The sequence below is a fragment of the Myotis lucifugus genome, unplaced genomic scaffold, assembly GCF_000147115.1.
Source record: "Myotis lucifugus unplaced genomic scaffold, Myoluc2.0 scaffold_3, whole genome shotgun sequence".
NCBI classification, from domain to species: Eukaryota; Metazoa; Chordata; class Mammalia; order Chiroptera; family Vespertilionidae; genus Myotis; species Myotis lucifugus.
Window position 1 is genome coordinate 27,517,099 of NW_005871051.1, and position 25,504 is coordinate 27,542,602.

At 41.4% G+C, this 25,504-nt stretch overlaps 1 protein-coding gene across 1 annotated transcript in view; it reads left to right on the forward strand.

Moving 5' to 3' along the window:
* The window catches only part of DIS3L2 (DIS3 like 3'-5' exoribonuclease 2), a 304,622-nt gene that overhangs the window by 163,554 nt on the left and 115,564 nt on the right, over positions 1-25,504 (forward strand). Inside the window, 1 exon segment of the mRNA XM_014463733.2 lies at positions 18,359-18,438. Within this exon segment, the coding sequence (XP_014319219.1) occupies positions 18,359-18,438 (80 nt within the window).

Here is a 25,504-nt window from a genome sequence, read left to right on the forward strand (position 1 = left end):
AATTTTATACAGTAGTTCCTCCTCACCTGTGGGAGATACGCTCCAAGACCCCCAGTGGATGCCTGAAACTATGGATAGTACCAAATCCTATATATACTGTGTTTTTTCTATTCAGACCTATATACATATCTATGATGGGCTTTAATTTATAAATTAGGAACAGTAAAAGATTAACAATAATAACTAATAATAGAACTATTATAGCAATATATTATCCTATATAATAAGAGCCTAATATGCAAATCAACCGAATGGTGGAACGACCAGTTGCTATGATGCGCACTGACCATCAGGGGGCAGACACTCAACACAGGAGCTGCCCCCAGCCTGTAGGCCCCATACTGGCCAAGGCAGGTGCCAGTGGGGGCCCCCCTGATTGCCCTGAGGGTCGCCCCACAGATTGGCCCTGATCACCAGCCAGGCCTAGGCACCCCACCTGTGCACAAATTTCGTGCACTGGGCCTCTAGTAATAATATAAGTTATATGGATGTGGTTTTTCTCTGATAACCAATCTGATAATCTAGATGGCTACTAAGTGACTAATGGGTAGCGTATACAGTGTGTTTGTATTGGATTGGACAAATGAATGTTTCTTGTCCAGATGGGACAGAGCAGGATAGCAAGAAGCTACTGCTACTCAGAACAGTAGGCAATTTAAAACGTATGAATTGTTTGTTTCTGGAAAATTTCATTTAATATTTTTGGGCTTCAGGTGACTGGACCATGGGTGACTGGAACCATGGAAAATGAAACTGTGGATAAGAAAGGACTATATGCAAATAAATGTGTATAGGATAAAAGAAGGGAGAAAAAGGAAAAAGACAAAGAAGGTTATGTTTAGAAATTTGCAAGATATGTATTAATTTATTCAATATAAAGTATTTTTAAGCAAGTGCTGGGATTAATTTTTATTTCTTTGTGATATTCCCAGGAAAATGAATATTGATAAGATGCAGTCCAGTGCCTTTAAAGTGGTTGCTGTGTAATATAAAAATTAGGTAGGAAAACATCTTAAAGAAAAAAATATTAAAATTAATAATAAAATGAGGTACTACTTCTTCTGACAAAGCTAGAGGATACCCATTCCTCCTGGACCTTCCAGCTGAAAATATGGAGATAACACAATAAACAAGCATGGTAAGATTCTCTCAAAAAAGAAGACAGGACTGCTTAGGGGTCTCAGGACTTGAGAAACAACATGCCAGTGGTTCCCCTGAATTTCCTTATTGCCTCCCATATAGCTTAGACAGGGTGCTTTAGAAGTTGCCAACCTGGAATGGCCAGAAGACACAGGAAAAATAATCTCCAAACGAAACCTTTCTCATCTATCCAAAAGACTAGGCGAAGGGTGGTCTAACAACAGGAAACCCTTCTGGCAATATCTGCCATACTCCAACCAAATTGTAATAGAAAAGACACAAATAGTAATAGAAAAGGCACACACACACACACACTCCCTATAGTTCAGTGGGGCTGAACAAGATGTCATTATTCCACACACCCCCATCCTATCCCATGAAATCAAGCAGCAATGCTCTAATTCCCCCTACCTGGTGATGTCTGTGGAGCCATGCAGTGACTTAATCTTCCATCCTGTCTGCCACACTCCAATTCCCCCTTTGGGAGGTGTCAGCAGGTCTGAGTAGGGAGCTAATATTTCAATCCCTGCACAGCAGAAGCAAATTAAGTTTGCAATGAAATATCAGTACACACCTATCAGAATGGCCAAAAACTAAAAGAAAAAGGCTAAGTTGGTGAGAAGTTTCCAAGCAACACAAAATGCTGGTGAGAATGCAAGGAAAGTGGGTCATTCACACACTGCTGGTGGAAATGTAAAATGGCTCAGCCACTTTGGAAACCCTTTGGCAGTTTCCCAAAAAACTAAACATAACCATTATACAGCCTGGTAATTGCATTCCTGGGCATTTATCCCAGAGAAATGAACACTTATAGTTCACATAAAAACTACACAAATTTTCATAGCAGGTTTATTCATAACAGCCCCAACTGGAAACAACCCAAATGTCCTTCCACGGGTGAATGGTTAAACAAACTGTGGTACATCCATATCATGACTGATACTCAACAGTAAAAAGGGCCCTACCCGGTTTGGCTCAATGGATGGAGTGTCAGCCTGCGGACTGAAGAGTCCCGGGTTCGATTCCGGTCAAGGGTACATGCCTGGGTTGTGGGCTTGTTCCCCAGTAGGGGGTGTGCAGGAGGCAGCCAATCAGTGACTCTCTCTCATCATTGATGTTTCAATCTCTCTCTCTCTCTCCCTTCCTCTCTCTGAAATCAATAAAAATATATTTTTAAAAAAGCACAGTAAAAGGGAATGAACTATTGATACACGTAGCAACTTGCATGAATCTTCAGGATATTATGCTGAATGATAAAAGGCCAATCAGAAAGGTTACATCGGTATGATTCTACTTATATAATATTTTAAAAAGACACATTTTAGAAATGGAGAATAGATCTGTAGTTGCCAGGGATTGAGGGAGGCAAGGCACAAAGAGTTGGATATGATTATTATTAAAAGACAACTAGAGGATCCTTGAGATGATGGCTGTTTTCAGTGTCCTGATTGAGTTAGTGCTTACTGAACCTACACATGACATTGCATAGAACTTAATGAGTACAAGTAAGAATGGGAAATTAAGATCATGCATTGTATCAATGGCAATATCCTGGTTTTGATGCTGTACTATATTATATCATTTTGTTAGATTTTACCATTGAAAATTGGGTAAAAGGTAGATAGCATCTATTATTTTTTACCACTACATGTTAATTGACAATTATCTCAAAATTAAAAGGTTCAAAACTTTTTTAAAAGGAACCAGGTGAACATAGATGAAAAAGTAGCAATTAATTTTGCATGAAGAAGCTTTAAAGCCAGGCAATCTTTGAACTTGGCCTTGAAGGATGAATAGGATTTCCATAGGCTTTTACCTTATTATTATTATTAAAAAAGAAGAAAAAGCAACTAACACTATTACTGATATCCTCTGAAAAGACCTCTCAGTAGGGGGATATGCCTGTACAGCCCTTGAACTATGTCAGTAACCTTAGGTCAAGGTGAAATTCAGGAGAATCTGAGACTGCAAGTTGGACGGGGAAATGTGAGTAAAACCTGGGTATTTAGTGCCTAGAATACCAAAAGGAGATGTCCAAGTGGCAGTAAGAAAAATAGACCTGCACTCAGGAAAGAAGTCTGGGCTGCAGATAGCTATTTAGGTGCATACAAGTAGGAGTCAGAGCCACCAAAGTGAATGAATATACCTAATGAGCATGTGGTGTGAGAACCATGGTGGACTCTGAAGAGCTCCAACATTTAAAGGGTGGAAGCTTCTTAGGAAAAGTGGAGTGGGGCGCAGAAAGGAGGATATTAGAAGAGTGAAAGGATAGGAACAGGAAAAGCTGGTGCCAAGTTCCAAGCAAGGGTGAGCTTTCCTGTGCTCTGCTGTATCGAGGTCAGTGAGGACAGAAGCCACTGCATTTAGCCATCAAGTCCTTTTCTTTGTCTTTTGAATTCTGATCAGTTGTTTCAGTCAAATGATGGGAGCCAAAGCAGATTGGAGTCAGTTGAGGAGTAGAAGGGAGGTGGGAAAGTGGAGACACTAAGTATCAACTTCTCTTTTAAGGAGCTTTTCAATGCAGAGGAGGTGAGAGGGGACTTGACAGAAGCAAGGTCCTGAGGATGTTTTTGAGAATGAAGAGGCTTTGAGCTTGCTGGCAGGCAGTGGGGAAGGAGCCAGGGGAGGACATACACATTTTTGGACTCCTTTTCGGAAATTGCCTTCAGAGCCTAAGGCACATTTTCAACAATGGCAAATCTTCATCTTTTAAGAGTGGCTTTGATTTTTGGAAACAGCCAAGTCAGTTTAGAGCCAAGAGTGGTAAATCAGGTGGTGATCAAGCTGGATAATACAAGTTCAAAAAAAAGTATAATTATAAAGTAGTAAAACTGATTTTCTTGTGGAGCTCATGAATTGGCTTAGAAAGTAGTTCTTAGAGAACTCCAAAAACCTTTTGAGCAGTTGTGGCATTGTGTGAATAAGTGTCCAGAGTTTGTTTATAACTCAGGAAGACACTGAAGTGCATAGAAGTTCTCTTATATTTGTGCAGAAATTGGCCTTGTTATTCCATATTTACTCTAAATGTGCAAATGTAAAGTTGCCCTATAATCTTTTTGCCTGAGAGGTGACTTAGTGGAATTCCACCAAAGTTTGTATATGGGAGAATCAGGAGTTTCAAATTGTGATTGTTTAAACAGTTCTCCTGTGGTCTTACAGATGTAATTAGAATTCCTAGGATAGGAGTGTTCCCACAAGCATAATAATACTTTAAATGTGTGTTCAATTATCCTTTTCTATAGTCATATTTAATCGTTTCTTTTTGAAATAGAGTTACTTTAAAAACATTAAATCACTAGCATAATCTTGACTATCTGTGAGACCTGTGCCGATGCTGGGCACGTAGTAGGTACTCACTGAATGTCCCTCTCCTGTCTTCTCTGCTTTGGGGCTTGACATATACCAGAGGACATACCAAGAGAAAGTAGTTCGCTAGTAGCAGATCATCTCCATTAATGCTCAGCCCAAAATATCCAAGATAAAGAAATTTAGCTTTGCTATTAATGGGACAAATACACACTTATCAAAATGGGTCATTTACCTAATGCTTCTTTTATATCTTTTTATATAGATTATCTCATTTAATTATTTTATATTTATGTAATACTTTATTTAATCATTGAAACAACTCTGTGCAATAACTCTTTATTTTACAGATGAAACTGTGGCTCAGGCTATGTAGTCACTTGCCCCACATCTCATGTTGAGAGGGGCACAGCTGGGTCTTGAATTCAGGTCTGCAGTCAGGAAGCTCTTAACTACCATCCTCCTTGTCTTCACACTCTTAAACCCACACCCTTAATAAACATTTTAAGATAATCAATCCAAAACACCAAGTCAATAAAAAACACTATACACTGCCCTCTCGATATTAAGGAAAGAGAAGTTAGAGTCTTCTTCAAATCACTACTGGCCAAAAAAATGGTGTATAGCACTGTACTTTGTGTAATTTGAATGATTAAAGCAATCTTTTTTAAGTTGATTTGTTTTTTGAATAGAAACTTAATATTGCTATTCTGCCATGCCTTCCCTCTACCTCCCCACACCTTAGACCAGCGGTTCTCAACCTGTTGGTCGAGACCCCTTTGGTGGTCGAACGACCCTTTCACAGGGGTTGCTTAAGACCATCCTGCATATCAGATATTTACATTACGATTCATAACAGTAGCAACATTACAGTTATGAAGTAGCAACGAAAATAATTTTATGGTTGGGTCACAACATGAGGAACTGTATTTAAAGTGCCGGAAGGTTGAGAACCACTGCCTTAGACACTCACCGTGCCGCCAGGAGTGGGCTGTGTGGAAGCATCGATCTAACCTCCTGTTGTGGCTTGTTAATGAGAAAGCATCGAGAGCACAAGTTAGCTATTCTAGGAAACTTTCACAGCTGTTGTATTAATTAAGACTTTTTTGGTCCCAAATAACAGAAACCACTTGATTTCACCAAAGCAGAAAGGATCCTGGGGTGACTGCCAGAACCCAAGGGCAGGGAACCAAGGACCGAAGTAAGGCAGGAAACCCTGAAGGGCTTCTGTCTTCATCTCCACCTCTTCTGCTCTCCACATCTGATCCCTTCTTCCCTTCGCTCAGACTAGCCTCTTTTCCTTCCTACTCCTCATTGGGATGGCTGCTACCTAACAGCTACCACAGCCCCTCAGAGGGAGCCTGATTTCTCTTTCCCTCTTGTCTCCTCACATGCCTTCCTCCTTATTTCCCTCTCCCATTCTCAGTCCCAATTCAAAATTCTGGGCCCATGGTCTGTTTGTCCTGGTTTGGGTTCCATGCTGGTTTGGGAGAGGGATTGTCAAGACAGGTAACAGTCTACAACAGCTGTGTTCACTGGTTCTTTTTCTATTCCAGGAGTTTGAAAATTTTAAATTACCCTGATATCACAGGGCTGAAATATAAGAAGTAGGTTTTAGAGACAAATTTGGTTTGAATCCCCACTCCCTCTGCCACTCACTAGGTATACATTCTTAGGCGAGTTACTTAACTCCTCTGAGCCTTATTTTGTCCTTCAAAGAAAATAAAGTCTAGAAGAGATGATGAGTCTACATGAATCACTAAATCAGGACATTTAGCAGAACTGATTTGTTAAGGGCCCATGTTAATGAAGGTATCATCTTAAGAAGGGAGGAATAGTCAGAGCATGGAGGATTCTGAATGCCAAGCTGATGACTGTTGTGTCAAGATACCTGAAAACTAGTGAAGGTTTTAGAGAAAGAAGCATAATTAATGCTATGTTTTAGGAATTTCATCCTGGTAGCCAAATGCTGATGAATCTGAAAGGCAGGCAAGAAGGAGAGAAGACGGGAGTTCAGTTGGCAAGAGCTTCTGTAGGAAAAGAGGGTGGGGTTATGAGTTCAGGACCAGTCCAAGGCTTGGTAAGGACTGGGTGATGTTGATTGGACTGAGATAGAGGGAGTATGTTGGGAGACTTGACCCCGGAAATACAGGAAGAGGTGCAAACTGTACATGGGGCCATCCGGGTCACTCCTGAAGATGGGGTGGGAGTGGAGAAGTAGTTTTCTGTGTTTCACTCAATGCATTCTGCAGCCAAGGGAGTGCTTATGGTAACCAGGGTGCTGCTATTAGAGCTTGACTTGCCCTGCCCGCCTCAAAGGGAGACTCTGTGGGGGGTTTTTGTTGTTTGTGTTTTTGAGAAAGGAAACCTAGATGAATTTCAGTGCCTTATTTGGAGCAGTAATTATGAACACATTTTCATCTCAAAATCTAAGTATTTAATATTAAAATCAGTTAGGAAGTCACTACTGGCCTGGTTGGATTTTTGTTGTTGTTGTTTTTTTTAAAACTATACAATCAACTCTGTGAATAGTGAAAACAGAATTTTGGCTCCAAAGTGAATATTTAAAAGACATACAAGACTAGACGTGGCTTTCCCCATTAATGAGAAGAAAGAATTCACTTTTTTTTCTATTAAGAGCTACAGAGTTCTCATGTTAGCCAAAGTAATAATAATGAGTCCCTGGCCATTCTGAAATACAGCTTACATTTATTTAGGGATTTATTGTTTGATATAGTCAAGTTGTTATTTTCAGCAGTAATTTTAATTAAAACGCTAAAATGCTTGTATGTATCTCTTAAATAAGTCTCTCACCTCACTAAACTGAGACTCTAGTAAATGTTCTCAGTATTTTACAGAACTGTGCAATGTCTATTAAGGCCCATTCATGGTGCTTTAATCATCCTTTTAATAAGAAACAATCATTTGGGAATACATTTTCCAGACAGTTCCTCTACCTCCCAGAGGGAATATTTTGAGGCCTCCCAGTGACCACAGGATTAAAAGCCTTGACAAGGAAGCCCTAGAATTCTTGAAGAGTTAGGCTTTTGAAAGATTCATTGTTGTGGAATCTCCCTTTGAAAGAGACCACTTTATCTTGCTCCTAAACATCTATAGGACAAACATAGCACTTTCTGAAAAGCAATTCTGGGTAATGTAGAAGAACAAATGTATGTAGGTAATCCTGTATGGGAAGTGTGTAATTTGAAGAATGATAGTTCCATTTTTATGGTTGCCATAACAATCATACAGTTGTGCAAAATACGTGTATAGCTTTTATAGAAGGGAGCTGGCACCATTGTAATGATTCTTCTCATATCAGAACAACTGTTTTCAGATCTGAAAAATAGGGGTGGCTTAACCCTTCCCCAGTTAGCTCAGCATGTTCCTGGAAGGCTCTTTGGAGCTCCAGGGCTGTTGAAATGTATTCATCTCTTACATTTGCATTTTAGCCTGATAAATGGATTGAGAATTAAGGATGATGATCCTTTCAACAGCAGGTTCTGAATTCCTAGTTTGGGAATTCAAAGGATGAGAAAAAAAATACTGTTCCTCAAATAGAAATCTAGGAGCCATGTCTAGACATAGTTAATTCCTTGACTTTGTGACTGTTCTTAATTCTGCCTACTAGAATTTAAATCTGTTACATACTGGCCTTTACCCCATTGTGTTTAAGTCTTTGGTAAAGTCCTTAAACTTTGGTTACAATTTCTGTCTTATTTTTACATATTAACTATGTCGCTTCTGGAAATTGCATAGCAAATTTAAAAGTGTAGTATATCTAAGTGAAAATATTTCTATGCATATTCTTTTTTTAAGCTACTTTTTCCTATTTTTGTATATTCATTCCAAAAGAAAGTACTTGGGACTTAACTTTTTCTGACAAACTAAGGAATATCCACTTTGAATAAATTTTATATCAGAACTCTGTATGTGGATTTTCATGTTGAAGGTAAAAGGTTGTCAAATTTGGGTTTGGTACCTTAAAATTAAGTCATTGCCAACTTAACCATAGAGAAACTTGTCCTGAAAGAAATTTTTGGCAATTATTATTATTTTTTTGCCAAAATGTTTCTGGGATGTTTAAATCTTAATATAACGTTTGGAACTACAGGTAATTAGAAAAGTTGTCAACTTCCATTGAAATAAAACTTCTTGGTCTAATCCACTTCTTTTAACACCTACTCTTTTGAATTCCTGTCCCATTAAATCAGAGCTCTACAGTTCTGTGATCTTAGGCCTGTTACTTAATCTCCCTGAGCCTCAGTTTCCCCATCCACAAAATGAGAGTAAAAAATAATACCCACCACTATTATAATTTTATTTTCTCAAGAAGTGATTTGTAGGAGGTATAAAAAAAAAGTATTTTAAAGTTTTCCCGTATATTGAAGACCTCTAATGTGTTTATTCTCTGTGAAGATTTTGTACATTGTATAGAACTTTTCATGCTTAAACTCTTAACACTATATAGATATTTAGGGGCTTAGAAATTTGATCCCTCTATGGGAGTATTTTCTGGAAGTTTACTGCTACCTCATTTTGTCCAATTTTAAAATTTAATTTATATTAATTAGTATTCTCATAGCCTGTTTTAAAGTAACCCCAATCTGATATTTTAAATCTGGGTTATAGGAAAACCCTACTACCAGAGGTTAAAAGAAAGAGAGATGTTCAGTGAGAGCTGAGAAAAGATAGAAAGACTTTGTGGATGCATTGGGACTCAGCTGCTCTTGCTCTCTTGGGCAAGCCTAGGTTAAAACAGGAAGTAAAAGCGTGCAGAGGCCAAGCCATCTCTGCTCCACATACAAACACTCTTGGTTCAGCTGTGCCCAGTATAGTTCAGTGCCTTCAGGGAAACTAACTTAATGGGTTCTGGACCTTTGCACCAGCTCTTCTTCTTCTTCTTTTTTTTCATTTTTCAAAAATATGTTTTTATTGATTTCAGAGAGGAAGGGAGAGGGAGAGAGAGAGAGAAACATCAATGATGAGAGAGAATCACTGATCGGCTGCCTCCTGCACGCCTGCCCCCTACTGGGGATTGAGCCCGCAATCCGGGGATGTGCCCTTGACCAGAATCGAACTTGGGAGCCTTCAGTCTGCAGGCTGACGCTCTATCCACTGAGCCAAATCAGCCAGGCCAACTCTTCTTTTTGCCCAAGTCTTTCTTCCCCCATATAGCCATGGATCACTTCCTCAAATCCTTCAGGTCATCTTCAGATGTCATTGGCCTGCCCTTACTGTCCTATTTGTGATTGTAATCAGTACTTCGAACCCTTCTTGCTCTGTTGTAATGTTTCTTTCTTTTCCTCCACAGCACTCAGTGTTTATTTTCTATCTCCTCTCCCACTAGAATGTAAGTGGATAATAATCATCAAATGTGTCCCTAGAGCAAGCAGTAGATGCTCAGTAAATACTTAATGAAGGAATTCTAGCCTTCTTCCTCTTGACCTCTGATACCTTCTTCATACTGATGCTTCACTGGTCCCTACAACTTCGATTTGATCTGGATACAAAATAAGTAAAAATGTATGAAAAGAGTGACAATTATTACACACAGGTATAAACAATTTAAAACAAGGAAGGGGGAAAGTCATGTTTGAAGGACTGCATGGTGAAAGAGGGAGCCAACTAATTCTTTGTGGCTACAAAGGGCTGAATTATGAAGTTTCTCAGAATCGGATTTCAATTCAGAGTGTGAAGGTACTTTCTAATAGTTAGAGTTCTCTAAAATTAAATGGCCAGCCTAATGTGGCAATGAATTCTACCACCCCTGTCCCAGGTATTCAAGAGATGAGCTGACCTGCCTGATGGACTTTGGTTTGTAGGCATTTTGGGCATAAGATTCGAATGAGGGTGGCCTCTAAGGAACTTTCAGCTCTGATGATTCTATGATTCTGTTCCCTGAACTGATAGAGTAATTCCCAGGATTTATTGTTAAGAAAATAACAATAAAGCAAGTTGCAAAAGAGAATTTATAGTATTCAACTGTTTGTGTGGGACAGAAGAGAAAATAAGAAATAGTGCATATAAAAAAAGAAAAGATAAACCAGAAAATGATAAAAATAGTTATTTATAGGGGATGGGTAGGATCAAAGTAAAAGAACAGAGACAAGAATAAAACTCATTTTAACTTTGAACAATTTAAATGTTTTAAATATTAAATAATAAAATTAAATCTAAAAGGAGGTAAAAACATAATCTTTAAAATTGACATCAAACAAAAACAAATGGTTCTAATGTTTAGCAAGTATGTAGCATCACCACATTCCGAAATAATAATTAAATCAAGTAACTTTGGGGTACTGTATATTTGACCACTTTGACTGTATACCCTTAGGGACTGTTTTCTAAGGATAAAACTCCAAAGACATCTTATATTTAATAAGTTCTTTGATGCTAGTGGTATTGAAATTCTGAAACTACTTTGAATATGGTTATTGGTAGCTGAGGTTCTTACTGGGAGACTGAAGATATAAATATAGAATTGGAGAAGATGAAGAAGAACTCTGTAGTTTTGTTATATTTCAGTTGGAGATGTCAGTATGAACTCATGATTTTTTAGCAGTATGTTAAGTTGAACTACATGAAATTGCCAATTTTTAAGCCACAAGTAGTCAACTATTAGCAATTTCATATGATTTAACCTAGTATTTTCTAATTCTACTCACTAAACAGTATCATGGTTCTGTAGAAGAATGCTCTTATTCTTAGAAAACGCATGATAAAGTATGGAGGAGTAAAGTATCATGATCTCTGCAGTGTAATTTTAAATACTCAAGATGTTTTTTAAAAGCTTGCTAAATGAAGGGAGGGACCCAGAGAGGAGAAGAAGATAAAGCAAATATGGCAAAGTATTGACATTTGATGAATCTTGATGAGAAGTATATGGATGTTCATTTTGTTATTCTTTCAACTTTCCTGAAAGTTTGACATTTTTCAAAATGAAAATTGAGAGGAAGAAAGTAGCATAGTCTCTGAATTTAAACCATGGCTTTCCTGGACTGGGCCATAGTCTTGGGCTCCCACAGTACCAGACCACCCTTGTCCTGTGGCCTCTGCTCTAGAGTGTCTTTTTTTTTTTTTAAAGTATAAAAGAGGTTCAGTGGAGATGAGTAAATGAATGTAACAGGGGAGGTCAGTTCTGATTCAGTCTTATCACTGTCATTTCGAAAGTAACGATTTGGTCTAGAATTTTGCTAATGCTTGAGATAGTCCTTCTGTGGACCCTAGATGAAAACCCCTGCTCAGATGAAAAGAGCCTGCCCAGAGCATTGCATCATTTCTCTCTGCTCACTCCATGGCCTCATATGTGTCCGGCTATCACTTTGGGGAAAGAGAGGACAGATAAACCAAGGTTTGTTTCTGCTTTACATAGACTAAGTCTTTTACTATTCTGAAAATTCTGTGATTTGTGTCAGACTTGTTAACATCTGTTGTGGCAATAGAACTAAGTGAAAGAGTGTTACCATATCCACAGCTGCCATCAGAAAAAATAAACGGTCCAGCCCCACCACACCAAGGGGGCAGACTGAGATTTGAATGATGATCCCAACTCCCTCTGCCTGTAAGAGGAGAGGCCAACCCAGTCCTGAGGAAAGTCAAAGTGAAATGGAAGTGCAGGTGAATTCAACATCTGACTTGACTGTGCTCTCCTCTTGGCAGAAGTCGGTATTTTGTGGAAGAGCCACACTCAAGGGGCCAAAGAGCCGCATGTGGCTCGAGAGCCACAGTTTGCCGACCACTGCTCTAGCTCATTAGCTATTTTTTTCTGCTGCAGTTTACATAAAAATTTCTGGTTTCTTTATAAACTCCAATACTATCTAATCTAAGAAAGTGTTTGAAAAAAAGAAAAGAAAGTGTTCGAGTAAAAAATTATTCTTTATTTTCTTAAGGTTCTTTCTTAAAATTTTCCATTCCTTTTCACCCATTCACCACCACTGACCCAAATCCTCTCAGAGTTGCTTGCTAGCAAGGAGACAAACCCAGAGTCACGGACGTAGGAGGGCCTCTATAAATTTTGTTAGTCTACAAATGGTTCCTGAACCACAGTGTATAAAACCCTGTTTTATGAGAAAAGAATATGGGATAAATACAGAAAAGGACACCCTTGGAAACAATAACACTGTGGTGTGACCACAGGTTTGGATGCCAAGAGGTCATGAGTTCTAATCCTAAATGTATTTCCCAAGACATAGTGGCAAAATTGAATGGAAAAATGCTAAAGAGAGCCCTTTCGTCATTTTTTCATTCACTTATCCATCAACTATTCATTACATGTGTGTCTTCAGTATGCTGCAAGAGGTACAGAGACCGGCCAATATCACAGCAGACCTTGGAAGATTTTCTAGCCTTGTCACTGCAATAAGACATATCCATAAGTAACCACCAGCATGCTGGGACCGTGACCAGTGTTATTGGAGAGAGACAGGTCACAGGTTTGGGCAGGGCAGGCAGGAAGAGGCAGCTTACACTCTGGAGCCACAAAGGTTCCCTAGAAAAAAACATGGCATTGCAGCCAGGCCTTTAAAAGCCTTGTAGTTCTTAGACATTGGAGATGGGTGAGGAAATGTCCCAGTGTTAGGGACAGAACGAACAATGTCTCAGAGACCAGAGGGCATAGAGAAAAGTTTGGCACAAAATACACATGTTGGGAGTGTGCAGTCTAACTGGAAAAATATAGTTGGGGCCCTATCTGAAAGGCTTCGAAGTCTAAGCCAAATTTCTATTTTACTCAGTAACGAGTTGCTGAAGGTTTTTTACCAGATGCATGCTTTAAAATGATGAATCTGGCCCTAGCTGTTTGCTCAGTGGTTAGAGCAGGGGGGTTGGGGAACCTTTTTTCTGCCAAGGGCCATTTGGATATTTATAACATCATTCTCGGGCCATACAAAATTACCAACTTAAAATTAACCTGCTGTATTTGGTCAAAATTTAATTAACTCAGTGTTAATGCTTTGGCAGAACCAGACCAAATGATTTTTTGGGCCTTATAAGGCCCGCGGGCTGTACGTTCCCCACTCCTGGGTTAGAGTGTTGGCCTGCGGATTGAAGGGTCAGAGGTTCAATTCCAATCAAGGGCACATACTTTGGTTTCAGGCTAGATACTCAGTCCCAGGTGGGGCGTGTACAGGAGGCAACCAATCAATGTGTCTCACATTGATGTTTCTCTCTGTCTCTCCCCTTCCCTTCCACTCTCTCTAAAAATCAATGGGAAAAAATTTCCTTGGGGGAGGATTAACAACAACAACAAAAAGATGATGAATCTGGCAGCACTGTTGCCTTGAGGAGAACAATTTATGTGCTGTGATACAGGCCATGGCCAAAATACAATGAGGTCAATAGCGACAAAGTAAGTGGTAAGTAAAAGTTGCTGTGATGACTAGACAGCTGTTCCAGCTGCAAGGAGGTGGATGGAGATGTTGGCACCTTGAGGAGGAAGAGGACGCAAGGTCAGAGGAAGAGTGTGTGAGTGACAGAGGAACAGAAGTTCTTTCTATGCTTTTGTGATATCCTGGGATTCTTGGCCAGGTCTTAAGGGCTTATAGAAGGCTTTTATTTATTCTTCATGTGTTCTTTTCCCGGGTCAATGGCTTTGTATAAAATAATATTAGAAGTTTTCTGTCACTTTAAAAAGTTATACTGAGCCCTTCAGTCATGTGCCTTCAGAAGTTTGGTTACATAACATTGCTCTGAATTGGAATTCTGCAGCCTCATGAACTGGATTCTCATTCTTTCCCTCCCCCACCTGGCACTTTATTTTCTGTGGGTCAGAGTTAGCTTCTTTCTAACCATTGTTGCGGAACTCCTTAAATATTTGGTCTCGCAGGTTCTAGAAGCTGGCAGGCCAGGCCGCTCCCTGCAGGTTGTGAGACCAAAGCCTTCCAGAAAAGGAGCCAGTAAAATCCGAAGCATGTTAACAGAGTGTAGCAGCTGCACAGTACAATGCCCCATGGTGCTGGGCTCCCAAATGCTGAGGCCAGCAGCTCCCAGCTACTGTGGCCCACAACCAGAAGGAGCCCTCATGCACCACATCATGGCTAATTCGTAATTGTGGCGATGACAACAGATTAAATGACTGGCTCTCAGCACTGAGGCCTGGGGTTTGTCAGGGTCACTCACTGTTCCCTTGCTTCTCTCAATTTTCCATAGTGAGAGAACAAATTGGAGTCCACTGATACAGCACAAATACTTGTCGGGAGCTCTGTGAGCTTTGTCTAGAAGTTGGTTTTCTTTAAAAAAAATATTTTTATTGATTTCAGAGAGGAAGGGAGAGGGAGAGAGAGAAACATCAAGGATGAGAATCACTGATTGGCTGCCTCCTGCACGCCCCCTACTGGGGATTGAGCCTGCAACCCGGGCAGGTGCCCTTGACCAGAATCGAACCCGGGACCCTGCATTCTACAGGCTGATGCTCTATCCACTGAGCCAAACCAGCCAGGGCTAGAAGTTGGTTTTCTTAATAGCCCATACTGAATGTCTCTTTTTCTTCTCGCATCCTTTCAGTATGTATGTATGTATGTATGTATGTATTTATTTATTTATACCCTGTGGTTTTAAAAAATGATTTAAGGCAGCTTGCCGATATACATATAGTGCAGTGGATTTTTAAAAATTAAGACATGGAGCAAAAGGAATATATGCATAGAAAAATTAGGCACAGCTAGGATAAAGATTAGTTCACAAAGTTTAAACTACAAACAAGATCCTCTAGAGCAGTGGTTCTCAACCTTGGCTGCACATTAGAATCACCTGGAAATCTTTTTAAAATCCTGATTTCTGGGCTTCATCCTCCGGAAATTCTGTTTCTTTGTTATGGGGTGGGGCCACAACATTAGTAACAAAGAAACAGAATTTCCGGAGGATGAGGCCCAGAAATCAGGATTTTAAGAAGATTCCCAGGTGATTTTAATGTGCAGCCAAGGTTGAGAACCACTGCTCTAGAGGCAAGTCACAAATGTTTTTCTGAGCTTCCTGACAGCCAAAGCAGAGAGGGAAATCTAAAAGGATGAAACTCACATGTCTGTAAGGTACAAACCAACCATCAACTCAGGAGAAGAGTGAGTCCTTGCACTGTATGGACTTCCCTCATAAAAGAGACACGGAGTGATGAAAAGGACAGGGCTCTCATCAGCTTCCCCGCAGTGAATAGTATAGCCATTTGGTTGTCTTCTTGCAGTGTCTCTTAGGGTAGGCTTGTGGGACAAGGCCTCCACTGGAGGCCTGTGCAGTCCATCATTGCTCAAAGAGTGCTGTCCTGAGGACCTTGCCTCTGGGTGATGCTCTGCCATAAAAAGTGCCACGATCAAAAGAGTTAGGCAAGAACTGTACAATCCCAGCATATTGAAGGCTCTGCGAAGTCCTACAAAATGGTGATGGAAGGATACTTGACTTGGGTTGGTGAACACACTATACAATATACAAATGATGTATTGTAGAATTGTACCCCTGAAACCTGTGTAATTTTATTAACCAATCTCACCCCAATAAATTCAATAAAAAAGTCCTAAAATTAAGAAACTGGCCCAGCATTTACCAAACATTTAATCACAGGACCTTTTTTAAAAATTAGAAAACTTACTTGACACATTGGGAAACATTGATCTAAAATGAGCCAGCAGCCCTGGCCAGTTTGGCTCAGTGGATGGAGCGTCGGCCTTCGGACTGGGGGGTCCCGGGTTCTATTCCGGCCAAGGGCACATGCGCGGGTTGCAGGCTCGATCCCCAGTCAGGGGCGTGCAGGAGGCAGCCAATCAATGATTCTCTCTCATCATTGATGTTTCTATCTCTCTCTCCCTCTTCCTTTCTCTCTGAAATCAATAAAGAAATATATTTTAAAAAAATGGGCCAGCAAACACAGGATATCTACCTCATCTTGCCGCTGCCCAAGATGCTTCTCATCTTAAGTTCCCTTAATAAACTTTTGACACACACACACACACACACACACACACACACACACACACAAGGGGCAGCAAACTTTCTGCTGAGAGCCAGATAGATATAGTTTAAGCATATAGTCCTGTCATAACTACTCAACTCTGCCATTGTACTGAAAAACGGTGGCTCTGTTTCAATAGAGCTTCATTTATGAATACGGAAATTTGAATTTCATGTAATTTTCACATGTCATGCGATAATATTCTTCTATTTGATTTTTTCAACTACTTAAAAATGCAGAAACCATTCTTAGCTATCAGGCCATTCAAAACAGGTGAGGCCCCATTTGGCCTGTGAACTGTAGTTTGCCGACCCTTGATCAAGAACTGGATGGTATGCTTTTCCAGCAAACTTTCCTGAGGACACTATTCCTCAGAGTTGTCTTAATTTAGACTTTTATGTTTCTGGTTTAAGAGCAGATTTTTTTTTAAAGTAGAAAAGAATTGGTTTGAGAGCTTGCAGGTTAGTCTAAGATTTTTCTCAGAAACAATTTGTGGGTCCTCTCAAAGAAGACATTGACAGACTAAAAATTGAAGACTTATAGTTTTGCTCTGTTACATATGGCTGGGTCACTTTGAGGCTGGAAATGTTTTAGTGGGAATTATCATTCATTCATAGAAATAAAAGTCTCAAATCACCCAGAGACATTTAATTTTAAGAAAACATAGCTTCCTAGTCAACGCTCCAAGTAAACCAATGAACTGTGTCCCCTACCAAGCTAAGAGTATTCTTTTTTATTTTGACTAGAGGGATGTTCTTCCAGCTTCTTATAATGAAAGGACTAAAATATTCTCACCACCAAGTCTGACATTTCAATTTTAGTTCAACAACTATTTATTGATACTCAGTACATATAAAGCATATTGCTTATTTTTATGGGGCATACAAAAAGAACCAAGAAGCAGACATTTCCTCCTTTGCCTTGTGAATCAAGTTCAAGATTCTAACCAATTTAGAGCTCATTACTGTTGTGTCAGGATTAATTTCACCTTCCTGTCAGCATTCATTCATTCATTCATTCAACATACACTTATGAGTTGCAGCCTATGTTCATAGTACTGAAACACAGCCTTTAGTGACCTGCTAAACACCCAATCTCCAGCCCAGTGCCTGGGGAGGATAGGGCAGAAGTTATGGAAAATTGAGGCCAGACTCTGCCTAGATCTTTAGCCGTTTGGTAGGAATGGCTGGGTTGGGTGAGGCATGTTATTTGAGAAACTCTAAAGCAAAAAGAGAGTGGCTGCGGGCTTCACAGAGTAAGAGTGGAATTGCATAGGGATAGTTTGTGAAGATAAATGGACAGAGGGTATACTTGATGATACGAGCTTGGGTGAGGTATACAATTGTTCATGGAAACAAACTGTGATTAGGGACATTTTCAAGTAGAATTGTATTACAGCTAACTGTATGGCCTAAAGTTTTTTTTACAAAACTTATTCTTGGGTCCCCTGCCCCATATCATAACAAGTTAGGTGACTTATTTTTTAACACACCCCCTTTTTTGGAAGATACAAGCACTAAATTTTCCTCACATAGATCCTAGAAGGATAGGTTCCCATGAACCACTGAGGAAGAGGGAAGCAAAAGTAAGAACTGATGATTGGAGAGTTGTTTACCAGAGACTTGTCCCTGTTGTCAGACAGCTCTTCTTGGGCAGTCTCATTCATGGATGCTGCCTCACTTCCACCTTCTCACACCTATTCCTGTTTAGGGTCAAGAAGAAGTAGGTGCCAGTTCATAGAGAGGAAGAAAAAGACACAGAGACCATATGGAGCCTTGCTGTCTCCCCCCATTGTCTCTCCCCAGTCTCACATTTTACTGAAGACTCCTCCTCAAAGAGACATTATAGGAGTTACTCTTCACTGTGCCTACCATTTGTACATTTTCAAAATAACTGTTCTTTAAAGCTATACTACAGTGGGGTAAAGTTTCTGTTATTTGCGACATCACTAATTATATCTTCAATCTTTCCTAGAAAAGACTGTATCTTCACCATTGACCCATCAACTGCCCGAGACCTTGATGATGCCCTCTCCTGCAAGCTACTTGCTGACGGTAGGATAGAAATGTCTCTACCATTCTGGGTAGCAGACAGGGTGCATACCTTTGTGGTCAGCCTGGCTGCTGTGTATTCACCAGGCAGTGCAATGTTCAGGCTGAGGTTTGTCTTGTTCCTGAACTTGCCATAGGCTTCTGAGGCTACACAAATATGTGACCTAAGGATTGTGTTCCTGTGGTGACTTTGGTGAGGGTGAGAATAAGAAATGTCCTCTCTACGGGATCCTTCTTGGGCCTCAGAAGAGGCAGTAGAGAGGGCAGAATAGCTAATTCCAGGCCTTGGCCTTCAGGAAGTTCCAGTTTGGGTGGGATGTGTTAAAAAAAGAAATCCCTGAAGGCTCTGCTTGGGAGAAGCATAGGCCTCTTTACTTGAATTGAACAACAGATGGGGTGAGTCAAGGGGTGCTCTCCAAAGGCATGCTCAGCAATGGTTGTTAGGAACACCTGCCCTGAGGAATGTCCCTCAAGTAAACTGGAGGAGCCTGCACTGTTCCCAGTAGGTCTTCATCTGTTCAGCAAATTGCAAAAGGCAGCTGCTAGGGACTCTTTCAACAATCTTTTGGGATGGAGCTAAGCAGGAAAAGGTGGGATTTGAGGCAGCAGCCTTTGAAAACTACAACAGGGGGAAAGGGAAAGTGGGGGTGGTGGTGAGAAGAGCAAACTCTACCAATCTCCATTTTAATGTCTCCCCAGGATGTACTGCTTAAGTCTTAGCTACTTCTTGCCCCTCTCTAGGATAGTGTCTGGGTGACTGCTTTGACTTCAGTCGTTCTTGGATATGGTATTGGTAGTAACATGGCCTGGGGCGGCTTGCATATGATGGATGTCCACCCTGGGTTTCAATCTGCAGAAAATTGTTGATGGCCCAGTGGCTTAGTCCTATAAAACATTGCAAAGGTATTCACATATTCCACTGGGGCAAAACTGCATAGGTTCAACATCTAATCTCTACTATACTAGGCAGTGAAGCATAGTAGAGAGAACCCAGAGAGACAGAAAGCATCATTGCCTAAAAGTGCTTTTACCTTCTTTTAATGGGCGTCCTCCTTGAAACTGTGGGCAAAATAGCTCAGTATTTTCAACTAGAGAAATTTGAAAGGAAGATAAAGCATAAAGAGAGGGAAGTCCCCATGGAAATTTTTGAGGAATTATGTATTTTTAAAATCCAAAATTTGAACAGCCTACTTAAAAAAGCAAATACTGGGTTGGTTTCTTATATCCTGAGCCATCTGTGCATATAAAGGCTTGGGCATAGATCGCCCTCAGCATGAGCTCTACTCCCCTGAACCCCAGTGTGAAAAGTGCCCCTGGGCAGAAAGCCAGGTGACAGTGGACCACACTTCCTGTATTGCCCTTCTCCCCAGGTTCACAGCCCTGCTCTGTTTGTAATCAAATGCTTGAAAACAGCTGCTTCATTTATTTTGTCCACTTTTATAGTGTTAATGGCAGGAGGATAGGTCTGATATCTGTTACTCCATCTCGGCTGGCCCCAATGAATTTGCCTTGCAGGGACAGACACCAGGGAGCTAGCACGTGTCCTGCCCCACTCACTCCACCCTAGTTTTGTGTGTACAGGGTCACTGCAGAGGTTTCACGTAGGGTGATGGTAACAGATAGGCAAGGAAGGTAGATTGGGGACAGATTGTACATTTTTTAAAATTTTCAACTAGAGAATATGCTTTGTCAGACAGTCAAAAAAATTGTTTTCAATCTGTGGGTCAGGGAGAGCAGTGAAAGTGAGGGAAACAATTTAGCAGCACAAGATAAAGGATAGGAGAGGAAGTAGAGGCAGAGAAATGAGTCAGAAAAACATTGTAATTTAGGAATATAAGTAGGTAATAAGGAACTGGACTAGAGATGGTGACAATATTTATGGGGGTGGGGAGGACAGATGTGAGAAAGGGGTAACAGCAGAAGAATCAATGGAAATGGATGTTAGAATTCAGGGAGAGTAGTTCCAGAGGGGGCAAAAGTTTCAACATGGATGATGAGGGGATGAAATCCATAAGTTAGAAACTGGGAAGACAGGAGGTCAGGCTGGTTTTGGAGAGAGTATGTCCACATGGAGTTGTCTGTCTGATGATATGCATTTATATAAGCTGCTGCAAATCCTTTTCAGAGGAGGTGGGGTGCAAATAAGCTACATACATGTGGTCCATTAACTACATCCGGAGAGCCCTGAAGAAAAGTAGACAGTGCACCAAATGCAAACAGTGATTTTATTGGGATGATGGGATCATAAGTGATTTTTCTCTTTTCTCTAGTTTCCAAATTTTTATAATGTGGTAATAATAGTTTTATAATGAAAAAAATTTTGTAATAAAAAAATATTATGAGGTGCCAGAAATCACAGGGCTGCCGAGTAGCGCACTGCACCAGGTGACTAGATACCTTCCATCTGCTTAGTTATTCTTGCATTCCAGAGGGGTAATTAACATCTGGTCATTTGGCAGAGCAGCAGAAAAAGGACATGGAAAAGGAGTCAGGGAAGAATCTGAAAAGGCCTCAGTTGGTCAGTCAAGTGTTTTTATGGTGGCACTTCTACAGTTGGCCTTTGTGACAGCAGTTTCTGCCAAAGCCATTTATCCAGGGAACTGAAAAGTAAAAGTCAGTTCCAGTTTGGATGGGGGTGAGTTTGGCTAGGTCCAGGTTCCGTTAGTTAACAATTCAGTCAATTCTTGCTTAGAGGAAAAAATGTTTAATGTTTCAAAGAGCAAATAATGTTTTCTGGCCATATTTACATCATCTATAACCATTTTATTTATTTTTTATTGAATTTATTGGGGTGACATTGGTTAATAAAAATATATAGGTTTCATATATATCGGGATATAATTCTATATATAACCATTTTTATTTAAAGAAAATAGAAAGGTCAAACTTTTCTTTGTTCCCATTGAAATCATCTGAATGACTGTTCTGTGAAAATAAAACATGCAGACAGATGTAGCTTATTTAGTTCTCACTCTCCCTTTCTACAGAGTTCAGATATAACCCCAGGACTTGTTACCAATATCTCCTATAGGTAGGAGACTGAGACTGAACAGTCTGAAGATAAATTCTGCAGAAACACAGTGACACCTGTTCTCTAGTAGGTCCTGATTAGGTTGGAAGGCTGAGGGAGGTGCCCCTACCCTTGAATCTCAGCTTTGGAAGGGATCCTACATCTAGCTGGTAATGTTCTACCTCGTGTAGCCTATAAGCACATGAGTGGAACATTCCCATGACAGTACCCAGGTTGCTACCTTGAACACAGAGTCTTTCACTTTTGCTCAAGAAAATACTTAATAATGCAAGTGAATAAGAGTGGTGTTATATTGAGAACCCCGAATCTAAAGACAGTAAATCACACACTTCAGTTTTATTGCTGTAACAGATCACTTGCAACACACCTCACAGTTGACCTCACCAGTTGTCACACCATCTTCTGGTTTTCAGACCTCTACAGCATCACTTACTGAATTACAGATTGCATTTAACACTCTACCTTATAGGCAGCCCCTTGGCCTGAAGATTACATGACTATTAGGAACTCCTTCCCCATAATGACCTGAAATAATGCTATCTCCCTGTAACTTTCCACCCACTAGTCCCATATACGCCCCTTGCAGCCTACACAAGTTTTGTCTGTCATGTGACAACCCTTCAGATACTAGATAACCTACATATTCTTCCATGTCCTGTAGCTTTTGCAGTTTGAGCCCATTTCCTGTGTCATAGTTTCTTCTGCCTGTATGGGACCTGAGGTACATAGCTGTCTATATTCAGACTTCTCCTCCCTGGTGGCCAGGGCATGGTGACTCTCTTGTTACTGGATGAGATCTGAGTCTGGTGTAATAGCCACCCATTCTGTTCAATTAAATAAGCATTATTGCTGTGTTCTAATCTCTGAGCGAGGAAGTTGTTAGCCAGACGGGCAAGGACCTTTATTCAGCTTTTAGCTGTTCAGGCTTCCAATAGACCCCACAAAAAATTGACGTTCACCATTTCTCTATCATCTTGTTTCTCTAATGCTTTCTTCTCTAATGCTCTGCCACTAAGCATGTCAGGATTATCCTAGCCAGGCCTTCGATACGAAGGATTGGAGCTAAGGAGAGGGGGAAATGAGGAATGACTGCTAATGGGTTTAGGGTTTCTTTTGGAGGTGATGAAATGTTCTGGAAGTAGGGTGTTGGTGGTTGCACAACTTTGTGAATATACTGAAAACCATTGGAGAGGGGGAGAAAGGAATGTATGGATGAATGAATAAGAATAAACAAACAAATCCACTCATCCTTGAGGCTTTCTGGAAATTGGAATTTACACCTTAGCCACAGTTTAGCAGAAGTCTTGATGTAATGCCTGGGCTAGATACCCGTAGTCACATCCCTCTTCTCTGTCTCTCCTCCTTGCTGCTTTAATCTCTGAATCAATGAGCACACCCCTCTGTTCAGCCACCTGCTCATATTTCGCTTACCTTCAGAGTGCAGCCATCCTACTCAGAAGAAAGAAGGATATGTCTTACTGTCCAGGTAAAAGGACATCATCTAGCCCAAGGGACCTCAGAAATGCAACATACCTACTGTTCTCTTGGGGCGTCAGTCTGTTTTTTTTGTTTGTTTTTTGTTTTTGTTTTTTTCTGTTGCCTCTCTAGCTTTCCCTTCCCTGAGGAGCATGGACTAGGGAACTCTGTCTCAGGGAGCCCTTTGGTAAGGGAACATGAATGAGAGATTAGAAGCAAAGCCTGTAAGAATTCCTAAACTCTGTGACTTCCCCACATGTTTATATTTGTCACCTGATGAGAGTTTCTTGTATGACTGATCCCCTTTGGAGGCAGAGGGGAAGTTGGAGCTGGAGAGGCTTTTCCTTTGTTTTTAAGATGGAAGTGATTTTGACCTGTTTCTATATTAAGAGATTGGAGACATTGGAGAAGGAGACATTGAAATAATAGGAATGAAAGGAGTTGATTATTTTTGTAAGGTCTTGAAGAAGAAGCTGGGAGTGAATTCAGAGTGTAAATGGAAAATGAGCCCAAGACTTGGAGGATGAATACCTCTTCCTTTGAGATGAGAGGTCTTAGGGAATGGCTGCTGCTGCTGCTGAGTCTTCACACCTGCTGAGGGCAGAAGTGGAGGGGGAGGGGCACTATTGAAAGGGGCAGGGAAAGAAGCTGACCAGAAACCCACCAAACACACATTAGTAGCTACACTGTCCAGCTGTGCTGAGGTGGAATTACTAGCAAGTTTGGGGGATTTTCTTCAAAACCCCTCAGCCTCCTGAGTTTGGAAGCAGAAGTTGCAATGATCCAAATTTGGGTGTTTGCTGGGAGGGAAGGCATGGCCAGCACTAAGACAAGGGTGCTGGGACCTTGCTTCCCCTCTGTTTCTTCTCCATTCCCTACTTTTATAACGGCGTCACCTGCCACCTAATCAGCCAAAGGTTTTTTTAGAAAAGGAATCCTGGAATCACATTTGATTCCTCTTCCTAAGCACTGTGACAGCCATTTCAGTAGTTTCCCTCATTCTTCCTGTCTACCCTCCACCTTGCTACCCAGTTGTCTCTTCCATTATATATGCACAAGAACCAGATCATGTTGCTTTTCTGCTTGAAAATCTGTTGTACCTGAGTGTAGTCCACATTTTTTAGCAGAGCTTCATTATAAAAGCCCTTTAAGATTAGCCTTCTCTCCCACCTCCCCACCTCCCAGTGCCACTTCCCCCAACGCACACCCACACACACCCCTAATGATGTCTGGCCACTCCGGGCTCTGCATTTTCCACTGTACGCTATCCTGCCTCTGGGCCTCTGCTTGCCCTTTGCCCTCTGCTTAGAATGCCTCGCCTCCCTACTTCTGTGTTGGCTGCATTCCCATTGATAACCAAGATTGTTCCTATCAGCACACTTTCTTCATGTCACTAATGCAGCAGTACTAGTAAACACCATTGCTTCTGGATTTAATTCCCCTTTTTGCTTGTTTCCTATGGGGAGGGAGTGCCTTGGATATCTCTATATCCTGAGTATCAAAACCTGTGTTTAAAAAGCGTTGGTCGCGTTAACTGGTTTGGCTCAGTGGATGGAGAGTCGGCCTGCGGACTCAAGGGTCCCAGGTTCGATTCCGGTCAGGGACACATACCTTGGTTGCGGGCACATCCCCAGTGGGGAGTGTGCGGGAGGTGGCTTATCGGTGTTTCTCTCTCATCGATGTTTCTGACTCTCTATCCCTCTCCCTTCCTCTCTGTAAAAAAATCAATAAAATCTACACTAATAAAAGAGAAACATGCAAATTGGTGTCACTCCGCTATCCTTCCCATTGGCTAATCAGCATATCCTTATGCAAATTAACTGTCAGCCAAGATGGCGGCCGGCAGCCATGCACTGAAGCGAACAGGGAGGCTTGCTTGCTCCAGTGATGGCAGACTCCAACGTTCCCCGCCTGACTTGCCGGCCTCTCAGCTGCAACTCTAAGCAACTATGTTGCAAATATAGAAGCTAAACAAAACCCCAGAAACCGGCTTTCAGTCAGCTGGGCTTCAGCCAGCCGGACCGCAACATTGTATCAAATACAGAAGGTAAAGGCCAGAAACCTGCTTTCAGCAGCGAGGCCTCAGAGCTAAAGCTGGCCCAGAATAGAAAAAAAAAAAGAAAAAAAGGAGCAGTTGGGAGCTTCAGTCACCCGCCAGCCTGAAAACGGCCCTCAGCCTACTCCACAGACTGGCCAGGCACCCCAGTGGGGACCCCCACCCTGATCCAGGACACCCTTCAGGGCAAACCAGCTGGCTCCCACCCGTGCACCAGGCCTCTATCCTATATAGTAAAGGGGCAATATGCCTCCCAGCACCGGGATCAGCGGAGCAGCGAGGCTCCCGGCACCGGGATCAGCATGACAGGGGGCAGTGCCCAAACCCCCTGATCGCCCTGCGGCTCTGTGTGTGACAGGGGGCGGGGCCACTACCTCCCTATCTGCCCTGCTCTGTTCGTGACAGGGGAAGACGCCCCAACCCCCTGATCAGCCCTGCTCTGTGCCTGATAGGGGGGAGCTCCCCAACCCCCTGATGGCCCTGCTCTGTGAGTGACAGGGGGCAGC